Source organism: Geotrypetes seraphini, chromosome 1, assembly GCF_902459505.1.
Source record: "Geotrypetes seraphini chromosome 1, aGeoSer1.1, whole genome shotgun sequence".
NCBI classification, from domain to species: Eukaryota; Metazoa; Chordata; class Amphibia; order Gymnophiona; family Dermophiidae; genus Geotrypetes; species Geotrypetes seraphini.
This window is the reverse complement of record NC_047084.1, coordinates 263,167,134-263,181,003: the sequence shown is the minus strand read 5'-3', so window position 1 is coordinate 263,181,003 and position 13,870 is coordinate 263,167,134. Positions and strand designations below refer to the sequence as shown.

Below are 13,870 nucleotides of genomic sequence, written 5' to 3'. Positions count from 1 at the left end.
CTTCTCTCTAAGAGATCCTACATGCTTGTCCCAAGCTATCATGAATTCAGATACAGTCTTCATCTCCACCAACTCCACTGGAAGACCATTCCATGCATCTACCACCCTTTCTGTAAAGAAGTATTTTCTTACATTACTCCTGAGCCTATCACCTCTTAATTTCATCCTATGCCCTCTCCTTCTGGAATTTTCCTTCATTATTAATGAGCTTTTCAAAAATTTCAATACAATACTAGATCCTTATCTTCTGGACTATTATAATTATATTCACCAAAGTCCTGAAAAGCAATATAATTTTGCTGAAGACACTTATTATTATATTTCCGAAACCCCATAGGGACCCCACTCTCATTAAAAATTACAGACCCATATCACTACTTAATCTAGACTACAAGATTTTGGCAAAAATTCTATCAATCAGGCTGAATTGTTCTCCACAGAAATAGGACACATTGCCTTGTCCCCTATTCTGAAAAAAGCCGATCTCAACCCTTCCTTACCATCTAACTACCGCCCCTTAGCAAATATCCCTCTTCTAACTAAACTGCTAGAGGCCATAGTCGCCACACAGCTCTCTTCTTACCTAGAGAGATTCTCCATCCTCCATCCCTACCAATATGGCTTCAGACCTAGCTTCAGCACTGAATCCCTCCTAGTTTCCTTAATTTCTAAGGTGCAATAACTACATTCTCGTAACAAATTCGCTGTCCTATTACAATTCGATCTCTCTGTAGCTTTCGATGTTGTCCACCACGACATACTACTTTATCAACTTTCCAAGATAGGAATTGAATCCACCGTCCTAAAGTGGTTCTCAAACTTCCTACGCTCTCGCTCCTACACTGTCAACACAAATGGCACCATGTCCGTTCCTTGGACACCATCTTGCGGTGTCCCTCAGGGATCACCCCTATCCCCTATTCTCTTTAAAATCTATATGTCCTCCCTGAAACTCCTCCAATTATCCCCCCTTGAAACAATCTAAACATATGCTGATGACATCCTTGCCTCCTTGAGACAGACCAGAACCTCACTAACCTCCACGAGAACATTACAGCTTGCATAATGAGACTCCATTCCTGGTCCTTCTCGGTACAGATGAAATTGAATGAATCAAAAACAAAATTACTCTGGCTCGGCCCAAAATTAGAACACCTGCCCACCCTCTTCGCACTACCCTCAGGCGCTGCACTGCAGCTTGAGTTCTCAAGCAAGGTCCTTGGCATCATTATCGATTCTTCTCTCTCCCTCAATGACCACCTCAACTCCTTGGCTAAATCATGCTTTTTCAGCCTCCACATGCTGAGGAAAATAAGATCCTATTTTCGCCAACAACATTTCGCCGTCCTTGTCCAATCCATCATCCTCTCCAAATTAGACTACTGCAATGCCATCTACTTAAGCCTATCAAAAAAGTCTTCAAAGACTCCAGCTAATCCAGAATACTGCAGCCAAGTTGATCTTTGCAAAACGCAAGTCTGACCATGTCTCCCCACTCCTAGCCAAACTTCACTGGCTCCCAGTGATTTCCAGAATCCATTTCAAATGCTCCTGCCTGGCTTTTAAGATCATTCATGGCATCCTTCCTCCCTTAATCCCACTATCTTATAACTCCTCGAGTCCTGATTCTACCAGACCCACCCAAAGGTATAAATTATCCTTCCCCTCTCTACACGGTATTCGCTATGCAGGCAAACTGGGAAAATCCCTTCTCTTCAGAATCACAGATCTTTGGAACGACCTTACTACCCCGCTGCGGAACCTGGGCTCCCTCCAATTATTCCGCAAGCAACTGAAAACCTGGCTTTTCACTAAAATGTAATTCTATCCCCCCTTACTCTTCTCTTCTATATATAAGTTCATGTAAACCTTTTTTTTTCCTTCTCTTCCTATATTTTAAGTTCTTGTAAACTGTGCCGAGCTCCACAACATGCGGTATATAAACTTAAGGTTTAGTTTAGTTTTAGTTTAGAATAAAGCAATAAGTTTACTAATCTACAAAATCAAGTTGGCTTTATCAAAAATAGACATATAGGTGATAATTTAAAGCTCTTCTATCATATAAACAACTATGCCAAGGACATCTTGGATCCATTAGTGGGTCTGACCATTGATACAGAAATGCTTTTGACTGCGTCGAGTGGCCATTCCTACTGCGGGTTCTGTGATGGTACAGTTTTGGAGATTATTTTGCAAATTGGATCAAAACCTTATACTGGCAACCCACCTCAAGAATTCTAATTAATAGCTCCCTCACAAAAAATATTCTCTCTGGGCAGGAGAACCTGGCAGGAATACCCCCTCTCATCCCTATAATTCAACTTAGCCCTAGAGCTCCTTCTCTCCTCGATACACCAATGTCCACAAGATTGAGGTATTTAACTGGGGTCAAAACATGTAAAACTAGCCGCTTATGCGGATGACGTTCTTCTTTTTGTTTGTGATCCACTTCAGGCCTCTCCAGCCCTTATCAAATTAGCCATGACATACTCCTCCATCTCTGGTTACTCCGTCAATGGGGAGAACATAAGAAGTTGCCTCCGCTGGGTCAGACCAGAGGTCCATCCCGCCCAGCGGTCCGCTCGGAAATTTTTCCACTGAATGATCTTATTACTTTATCTGAATTCTCATTTCAAATTTAAATGGTCGTCTACTGCCATCAAATATTTAGGCATTCTGATTCACAAAGATTCTTCACATATTATGGAGCTCAATATCTCAAGAATCAAACAATTGGTTAATCAGATGATTACTAAATGGTCTCCCCTTTATTTGTTGTGGTAGGGGAAAATTTCATCCATATAAATGACTCTTGTCTCCCAAATCACATACATCCTCTCCATGTTACTTTCCAATTTGAACAGGTCGCTTTATCAATGGCTCACAAAAAAAAACTCTCAGAATTCATTTGGAATAATAAAAAAACAAGAATTTCTCTTTCCAAACTGAAGGCTTCTAGGAACAATGGAGGTGTGAACCTTCTGGATTTCCGCTTTTATCATATAGCTTCTCTTGCCAAATACGGGGCTTACTGGTTTCAAAATCAATACTCAGTAGAAAATCCCACTTGGCTAAAAGTTGAGTCACAACTTTCCCTTACTAGCTCTCCTAGCTCTTTGCATATTCCTAAACAGCTTAAAAATTTTACTTTGTTGAATGCCATGCAATGCATTATGCACTTCACTATCTAGATAAATCAGCTGATATATCTATGTATTGTCTTCTTTCCATGACAATCTGGAATAATCCAAAAATCAAACATAAAGGAAAATCCTTTTGCTGGAAATAATAGCACAAAGCCAGAATTTGGTATGTGCAACAACTAGTTTACAATGACTCTCTGATTTCCTTTTCACTATTAAGTGAACAATTTCCACAAATTCAACATTGTTATACACAATGGCTATTACTAGTTTCTGTTATTAATAATATTGATTTGAAATTCAATTACTGTTCATGGGAAAGCTGTTTCCTTTGTTTATCAGGTTCTAAGAGATCATCAATATAACTTTCCACCTAAATTTATGAACCAATGGTCAGACAAACTTACAACTCAAATTTCAGACATGGACTGGCTTAGACTTAGTTGTAATACATGTATAATCGAAAGTTATACAGCCCAGGATCGATGGAACTTGGACGTTGTGACTTATACCATTTAAAACATGGTCTAAGTCACAAAAACCCACCTAAAGTGACCAGATAAGCACTGCAAACACATAATACAGACCCCCCACACACTACCCCAGTGATCACTGACCCCCCACGCCATAAAAATCATAATCGCACCTTTAAAATTCAGCCTTCAGACCATCATCACCTGGCAGCCTGGCATAGGAAAGCCTAGTCGTCCTGCACAGCCGTCTTAGGGGGTGGGTTAGGGACCCATGGAGAGGAGGCCCCATGCCCATAAGCCCCTGTAATCACTGCATTGATACTGAAACATGTGCACTCCCCTAAACACCCCCAAAACCCTTTTGTACTGGCATATAAGTGGCTCCTGCAGCCATAAGGGCTATTAGGGTGGTAGATAAGTGGGTCTAGGGGATTCTGGAAGTGGTTTGGGGGGCTCACTATGACCTATAAGGAAGCTGTAGTGAGATGATGACTTGGCACCCTTTTTGTGAAGTTCACAGCAGTGCCCTGTAAGGTACCCCCACTATTTAGGTGCCATGTCTGGGTGTTCAGTCCATCACTTTGTAGACTCTTCCCACGTCCAACAGGGCTTGTTCTAGGCGTTTTTGGCTTGGACGAAAAGTTGGATGAAAATGTGGTATAAAGATGGACGATTTAGTAACTTGGATGATCAGATCGGCAGGACGTATACTTAGACGATTTTCGAAACAAAAAAAATTTGGACGTATTTTTTGAAAATGTGTCATAGGCTGTTTTTTTACTTTGGCTGACTTGTGACTTAGACGAAAACGGATTAGGCGTTCCTTTCGATTATGTCCCTCCACATGTATGGGACTAGGAGGGCAGTCGGGTGCTATAGAAAAGTGGTGAAATCTGCTCAGTCAAGCCTGCAAGGATTACTAGATATCTTTCAGAAGCTCCCCTCCCTCCCCCTTATCTATGTGGCAATTTTTTTTTTGTCTTCCAGCTGCCCGAGCTGGCTTTCATCAAGTCATGTGTGGCTGCTGAAACTTCTCCTCTGATGCAACTTCCTGTTTCTGGTTGCGTCAGAGGAGAAGTTTTGGCTGCCACTCGCGACTTGATGAAAGCCAGCTCGGGCAGCAGGAAGACAAAAAAGAAAATCGCCATGTTAAGGGGGACGGAGGGAGATGCCCGATTGGTGACTGCGCGCGTTCCCTCCCTTAACTGCAGGAGACAAGGTCCGTCACCGTGTCATTCTCTAGCAGAGCCGCACTCAAGTGGCTAAAGAGCCGCGGTTTGCCGACCACTGCTCTAGAGTATACATATTAAGTCCTCTAAGTCTGTACACATACGATTTATGATAAAGGCCACTAACCAACTTTGTAGCCACCTTCTGGAATGACTACATTCTATTGTATGTCTTTTTGAAGATACCGTCTCCAAAATTGCACACAGTATTCCAAGTGGATCCTCACCAAAGACTTATACAGTGGCATTATCACCTCCCTTTTCCTATAGGCCATTCCTCTCTTTATACACCCAAGCATCTTCCTGGCTTTGACCATCGCCTTTTCTACCTGTTTTGCCACCTTGAGGTCATTGGACACAAAGACAAAAAAGGAAAACTGCAGAGATGATGTACAAAAATCAGGAGTTTATTTAAAAAGTCAACAAATGTTTGTTTTCCAAGTAGTGGTTCTTAATAGAACACTGGGACCTGACATGGTCCGTGTTCCGAAGAAACACTCCTTTCCTCAGGGGTCCTATAGTGAAATGTTTAAAAGTAAGATAAAATAAAATGAATATCAGAAGAGATATAGGAAATTGACTTAGGAGTGATAAAGAAGGTTGGCTAGAAGATAAACGATAGAGTGGAAAAGTAGGACCAATGGAGCACAAGTGAAATGTGCATGTGAACAACAGACAAATATCAAGACTAAATGTTGAAAATAAAATTACGGTATATTAAAAATAATCCCGTATAGTATATGAGGACGGACCCCTGAGGAGCACAGGTAAACTGTGCATGTGAGGGACAAACAAGAATAGCAAAAGTGATTGTAGAAAACAAAAAAATAATATATATTTTGTAATGAGTATAAGAGGGAATGCCTAAGAATCCCTTGTGTAGTGATGATAAGAAGGTGTGGGTGAATGGTACATGGTTGAGGTGAATGAAGAAATTGAGAGCATATACATACCTAGCTGCAACTTGTACTACCCGTGTTTTCCCGAAAATAAGACACTGTCTTATATTAATTTTGGGCCCAAAAAACGCACTAGGTCTTATATTCAGGGTAGGTCTTCTTTTTTTCATGTACAATTATCATCTCTCCCTTCCTCTCTTCAACCCCAATTCTTCCTCTTTCCTTTTTCCCCCCCTTCCATGTGTAGCATCTTTCCACCTCTCTCACCCATCCCCTTGTGCCTTCCCTCCCTCCCATCCTATCCCTTGTGCAGCAGAACCCTTGCACAGCTTCAATCCCTCCCTTCCTCCCATCCCCCCTGCAGGATATTTATATCCCCCCCTTGCGCTGCCGAATCCCCGCTGACACTTCCATCTCTCCCTCCCATTAGAACGCCGCTGACCGCAAGACCAATATACCTTACAAATGGCAGCATCAGCAAAAATCTAATCAGGCTGTTTCATGGCCTTCTCTTCTCCCTCCTGGGCGTTCCTCTGCCGCATCACTGATGATGTCATCAGCAATGTGGCACACGGAACGCCCGGGAGGGAGAAGAGAAGGCCCCAATGCAGTCTGATTAGTTTTTTGCTGACGCTGCCATTTGCAAGATATATCAGTCTCGCAGTCAGCGGTGTTCTAATGGGAGGGAGAGATGGAAGTGTCAGTGAGGGTTAGGCAGCGCAGGGGGTGGCAGCCGGGGGGGGGGGGGTGGTGGCAGGAAGCACTGCTGCCAGCGACTAGGTTTTATTTTTGGGGTAGGGCTTATTTTCGGGGGAAACAAGGTAGGTGTGAAGAGAACCAAATGGAAATACAAACCATAAAACATATATTTCTGAATAAAAACCTATTTAAAACATATATGAAACAAAGTAAACCTTAGAAATTGGTAAAAAGAAGAATAAGATAAAATAAGTCAGAACATAATGTGCTTAAACATTGATATAAACACAGTATGACTATACAGTAAATTTTAACTATACGTAATTAAAACTGCATGATGATGGCTATCAAATCAACAAAACATTACAATAAAATAATGAACATGGTGAAAAAGAAGAAAAATCATAAATGTAATACTAAAAGCATAATCAGACATCATAAAGAACATGGCAGATCGCTTATGTTACAAATATAATGTTAAGTTTGCGTGATGATGGCTATTAGAACAACAATGCAATACAAATCAACAAAACAATACAGTAAAACAATGAACATAGTGAAGAAGAATAAAAATCAAAAATGTAGTACTAAAAGCATAATCAGACATCATAAAAAGCATGACAAATCACTTGTTATAAATGAAATGTTAAATGTTACGTGATGATGACTATCAGAACAACAATGCAATGAACAAGAAAAAGAAAATTATCAAGACAGTACAGGAAATATATCAAAACAATGTGAGTCCAACCAATCTAACCACTTGTGTATCTGAATAAATTGCTGAAAAGTAAAATAAAAGACCTAAGTGCCTATTTTTATGGTAAGCTCCTAAGTCCTGTGCCTATTTTCATGGTGAGCCCCCATGGTGACCACAGAAAAATACAGCCCATGCTGGCAAATAACTAAAAACTATGGATTTGGGACACATTGTGTGAAAACCTTTCTGGACCATTATACATATTACTGACAAAAAACTGGCTGGTAAACAATATGTTAAAACCACAAAAATATGAAATGAGTGTGCCTGACCAAAATGAATAAAATAAAACCACAGCATTTAGTCTTGATATTTGTTTGTTGTTCACATGCACATTTCACTTGTGCTCCTTTGGTCCTACTTTTCCACTCTATCGTTTATCTTCTAGCCAACCTTTTTTTTCACTCCTAAGTCAATTTCCTATATCTCTTCTGATATTCATTTTATTTCATCTTACTTTTAAACATTTCACTATAGGACCCCTGAGGAAGGAGTGTTTCTTTGAAACACGGACCATGTCGAGTCCCGGTGTTCTATTAAGAGCCACTACTTGGAAAACAAACATTTGTTGACTTTTTAAATAAACTCCTGATTTTCGTTCATCATCTCTGCAGTCTTCCTTTTTTATTATTGATACTTGCACCCTACTGCAGAACTGTTGGATTTTCTTTTTGTTTCTATCCCTTTGATTATTGGACACAATCACCCCCCAAGTCCCACTCTTCTTCCACACACAAAAGTTCCTTGCCTCCTATACTACACCTTTCTCCTGGATTTTTGCAGCCGAAGTGCATGACCCTACATTTTTTAGCATTAAATTTTAGTTGCCAGTTACTTGACCATTCTTAAAGCTTCACCAGATCCCTCCTCGTGTTATCCACACCCTGTTACAGAGCTTAGTATTATCTGCAAAAAGGCAAACTTTGCCAGACAGTCTTTCCACAATATCACTCACAAAGATGTTAAATAGAGCTGTTCCAAGGACAGATCCCGGTGGCACTCCACTAACAACATCCTTTTCCTATGAGCAGAGACTGCATGTATTGAAAAGACATAATGTAGGCTTTCTACACATTTGTGAAGATAAGTGATTTGTTTGTATTGATTTTTTTTAATGTAGATTGTTGGAGAATAAAACTTTAATTATAAAATCAGGGAGGTTTTTATGCCAATGATAGAAAGAGGATAGCAATCCATAGCGTGTCTAAAACACTTCTGAGGCTTTTTCTACCTCTTACTTCTAAGGCGTTAACAAAGCATGTATGTTGATTCTTGTGGTTTTCAACTTTTTGGAGCACTTTTTACAGTGGTTCTATATTAGTTAAAGTGTAGCTATGTAAACATATGAGGGGCTGCTGAAAGGTTCTCAGTCCAATAAAGTTGGGACAGTCTCCATCGAGGGCTATACACATGGAGAGGCTTAATTAAGAGAAATGTCTAAGTCTGATTTGGACGTAGGGCGCTAGTTACACAAAGCTGGCAGTGGCAAAATGTCCAATCTTAAAGTACGTCCAAAATAATTTTTTTCAAAAATTGTCTATCTGTATGTTCAGGCGTTTGATCGTCCAGACTGCCACTACATCTATCTTTATACCACATGCTAGACCAAAAATTCATCAAAGTCTGAAATGTCCAGAACAAGACCTTTTGGATATGAGAGGGGCCAGCATTGTGATGGACAGGCCACCCAGACATGGCAAGAATAGTGGCATTTTGATAAACAATAATGCTTACTGTTGATATTGCTATTTTCAATCCACAGTCATACAAAGTAAATATCTCCAAAGGGAGAGGTGTTGCTGCTAAGCAAGCTAAGTACACGATTTTAAGAAACTGGAGTGTATTTAGCAGTTTATAAATATGATGAATAAGGTGTATATTTATAATTTTTAAAAATCAAATTTATTATTTAAAAATATTTAAGAATAAAGAAGAAAAAACCAAATGAAAAAAAGAAACAACATTTAGGGCTTGTTTTACAAAGCTGCGTTAGCGGCTGCAGCACAGTAACGGCCCCGAAGCCCATAGAGATTTAAAGGGCTTTGGGGCTGTTGCCGCGTGGCAGCCGCTAGCACGGCTTTGTAAAACAGGCCCTTAGACATTAGTAAGGTCAAATAGCAAAAACCAACGGGACTAATGAGGAGTCTAGCCAGCTTGAGCCTTAGGACCCAGTTGGCATTCTGAAGACCCAGAGGTGAAACACCAGCAATCTTTCATAGTTTTCATAGTTGCACTTTGGAGATATTTTCCTTGTATGATTGTGGATTGAAAACAGAGTAGTGGGGCACATTACAGGGTACTGCTGTGAACTTCACAAAAAGGGTTCCACATAAACAACTCACCAGAACTCCCTTATAGGTCATGTTGAGACCCCCAAAACCCACTATACCTACCTGTCTACAACCCCAATAGCCCTTATGGCTGCAGGTGCTACCTATATGGCAGTAGAGTAGGGCTTGGGTTTTTTTTAATGGGCTGTTTCCACCATTGATGTAGTGATCAGAGTGGCTTATGGGCCTGGGTCCTCCTCTCTATAGTTCACTGCCCCCCCCCCCCACCTCTATGCAGCTTTACTAGGCTTTCCTATGTCTGGTGATGATGTTTCAGAGGCAGGTATGTACCTTTATATTCTGAACTTTGTTGGGGTTCGATGGGGTCTGTAAATACAGGGTGTGTGTATGTGGGTCTTTACTTTGTCTCTGCAGCGGTTATCTGGTCACTTTGGATACCTTTTTGGCACTTATACATGTCTTTACATCGTCTAAATCACAATGTATAAGTTCTGTCTAGGAAGTCTCATCAAACCTTTGATTATCCCTGCAGGATGACTAAGTCTAGGTCAGCCCACATCCCACCCTAATCACTCCTCCAAATATGCCCCTTTCAGCTCTGGCCTAAAAAGTCCCTGGTATGTCCAAAAAGCTGTTTCGATTATCGGCACTTGGATGACCTGTCTTTTAGATCGTCCAAGTGCTGACTTGGGGGGATTATTAGACTTATTTCAGTTTTGATTATGAGCCCCATAATCTAGTGAGTTTCTTCTTTTTTCATTTGGTATTTTTCCAATGGAACAAAAAAAGTGGAAAATCACTGGACTACATGTATAGCCCTCGATGGATACTGCCCCAACTTTGTGGTTGGGCTGAGAACTTTTCAGGAGTCCCTCTTAAACTCATTTTTATCTGGGCTATCATTGGCCAAAAGGAAACTTTCTAGCTTGGCAACTTGTAAGGTCAAACTTGCTTTTTTTTCTCCTTTAAATGTGTTTTCTTCAGCATATTTTCTTTCTTGGATATAGATGATCGAAACCGACTGTTTTAAAGACATAAATGTTTACGAAACAGATGGCTGTCTGTCACCAGATCTTGATGTGAACGAATGTAACCTTAGACCAAAGAGGGGCTTCTTCCATAGACTTTTTCGAAGAGGGGTAAGATTATCCTATTTGTGGATTCATTATATTTGTATTTTCTGTGGGGTATAAATAACGTGACCATTTATTTTTTTCATCAAAAGGGGACATCTATTAATTGTCAGTCCTGCCCCCAATCCCACCCTAGCCCCACCCCCAATTTCTTCCATTCATTTTTCATGTACACATAATATCTTATTAATTCATAATGGTAACCATAAAATTAAAAAAAACGCAGAGAAAATGTTAATTATTTATATTTGGGGGGATTTCAAAGATGTCAAGGCAGATGACTTTAAAATATGCAATGTCACCTCAGTAACTATAGAAAAATAGACAAATATAGTGCAAAATATAGACAGCAGATATAAATTCTCAAAACTGACACATTTTGATCACTAAATTGAAAATAAAATCATTTTTCCTACCTTTGCTGTCTGGTGATTTCATGAGTCTCTGGTGGCGTTTCCTTCTTCCTGTGTATCCTTTCTTTCTGCTCTTAGGCCCAACAATTGTCCCTTTCTATTCCCTCCCTCCTTCCTTCCTATGTCCTTAGTGCCCTCAGTACCTCCTTCCCATGTCCTTAGTGCCCCCAGTGCCTCCTTCCCATGTCCTTAGTGCCCCTAGTGCCTCCTTCCTATGTCCTTAGTGCCCTCAGTCCCTTCTTCCCATGTCCTTAGTGCCCCCATTGCTTCCTTCCCATGTCTTGCCTTTAAGCCTTTGTCCCACCCCCTCCCCCAAAGTCAGCCTGCCTGCCTACTTCCTTCCCTCCCTCCAGTAGCTGATTCAAACCCCCCGCCCTTGTACCACCGCTGCTTGCCAGCCTCCCTCCTTCCCTCCCTGTCGCGCCGATTCAAACCCTAGTCCGCCACCGCTGCTTCTTGCCTTCTTCCCAACAATTCTTACATCAGAGAGGAAGTTCCGGGCCAGCCAATCGCTGCCTGGCTGGCCCGGAACTTCCTCTCCGACGTCAGAATTGACGTCGGGAAGAAGGCAAGAAGCAGCGGTGGCGGACTGGGGTTTGAAATGATCTGCCCTCACATACTTGCCTTAAATGCATCCCACAGAGTTTCCAAAGAGATTTCATCTGAGGTGTTGAGTTGAAAATACTCATTCATTTTTATCTGAATTTCCTCAAGAAAGTTTTAGTCTGCAAGCAGTGTATTATTGAATCTCCAAACAGGTCTATTAGAATCTTCTTCAGCAAATTGATATTCTATCCAAATACCAGCATGATCCGGCAGAATGATCGGATCTATGCTAGCTTTTGTGACCTGTTGAATTAAATGATCTGAAACAAAAAAATAATCTTGAAAATGATTTGTGAACTTGGGAACAAAATGAAAATTCCCAAGCATTAAAATGTAAAATCTGCCATATATCCTTTAATCCACATGTAAGTGCAAGATTATCCAGACCTAATGATTTTAAATGCCTGCTCGGTTGTTTATCCATTATTGGATCCATGATAGCATTGAAGTCTCCAGCTATGATTAAATTGGTCATAGTCAGTGACAAAAGTGTTTGTTGGAGATTTTTTAAAGAAATCTGTCTGTTTAGAATTAGGTGCATAAATATTAAGAAGCGTCAGGGTATCTTTTCCTGATGTCATATTAACATAGAGCCATCTACCCATGGGATCAGCCTGAAAGTTATCAAATGTAGCAGAAATCTTCCAATTAACTAGGATTGCCACACCTGCCTTCTTTCATGTTGCTGGTGCAAAAAAAACCCAATGTTTTATCCACCCCCTTCCAATTTAGCCACTTTGGCAGCTGACAGATGAGTCTCTTGTATGAAATAAATGTCTGCTTGTTGTTTCTTCAAAAAATTAAGAATCTTTTTCCTATTTATGGGATGATTAAATCCATTGACATTTAAGGAATATAACTTTAAAGCCATTTTATTTGATTACAAAATCTTAAATAAACCAATAATTTCCTATTGACCAAATTTAAAAATAAAATTTCCACACACATCCAGGACCCTAATCAATAAATCCCTCCCTTCCCACCCCATTCCAACCCTGTAAACCACATGAAAACCTGTATGTAAACATTTAGACTAGAAGATCACCATCACCCCTCCATAGCACCTTAATTTATCTCAAATCAACCCTCCATGTTCTGCAAAATATTAAGATCAAGTATAAAAACACAATAGCTTATAAATACCATACAATGTTAATTCATCTTAAGTAATTAATAAACAAAATACATTACCATTTATCATTAAATAGTTTATTTTAAAGAACAAGACAAATCATACTATCTAGGACATGAACATTCTTAGTAGAGTAAAGTTCATAATGAATTAATTATATATATATATATTTTTTTTTTTTTTTTACTAATTCATTATGAACTTTACTAAGAATATCAAAATTCATGAGATTCTATTAACTAATAGCCATGTTCCCAGAAATTATCCAATAACAAAATGAATAGTAATAATAATAATAAACACCCATAATCTACTGTTAGACACCATCTAATGGAAACTATAAGGAATAAATGACACCATTATAAAAGCTCGCTTCACCTTAACCACAGTTAAACTCATAAGTACACACCAAATTTAATAAAATGAAAATTCAGAATCCATAGAACAAATAAAATAAACAAGATTCTAGAGTTGAAGTTAATTCATATAGTTCCTTATAATAAATTAAACCCAAATCCCACTATATGCATAGCACTATAAATACCCAAAATGTAAACAAATTCATAGAGAACAAGAATCCCCCAATGGATTAACAAGACCATTTTAAAAATATATAATTTATTATTATGGTCAGTTAATTAATTATAAAACCATATTCAAATTTTTAAAAAAAACCCAATAAAAAGCCTGAATTTCTGACATGTGATGCACATACTTTTCCAACATGGACTGCCGATCCTCCCGTTCTTTGAGGGTTTTCATTACTTCAAAATCATAATTTGATGCCTGGACAGTTGGAGAATAGAGGCGAGTGCGACTTTGAGTGGGACTTCGCTTTGGACTGGATCCTCTGCTTTAAAATATTTTAATCAGATTCTCAGATTCTCTTTTGTGGTGAACCCTTTATTATTATGAAGTCTTAAGAAAAGAATCTAATTTAGAAGGACACATCCCATGCCCTTTTTTCCGGGTTTTTTTTGTGTGTGTGCGTACAAATAACCGTTTTAATCACAGAATAGTTCCAGAAGTATGTGCACAAGGTAGATGATGATACTTGAGTGACCTGGGGGGCCTCCAGGTAGCGTCTGCTTC

General features: G+C 39.6%; 1 protein-coding gene across 1 annotated transcript in view; it reads left to right on the top strand.

Moving 5' to 3' along the window:
- The window catches only part of GRK4 (G protein-coupled receptor kinase 4), a 409,134-nt gene that overhangs the window by 391,111 nt on the left and 4,153 nt on the right, over window positions 1-13,870 (top strand). The window contains exon 15 of the mRNA XM_033950412.1: window positions 10,502-10,633. Coding sequence (XP_033806303.1) covers window positions 10,502-10,633 — 132 coding nt within the window. The remainder of the gene's footprint in view (window positions 1-10,501; window positions 10,634-13,870) is intronic.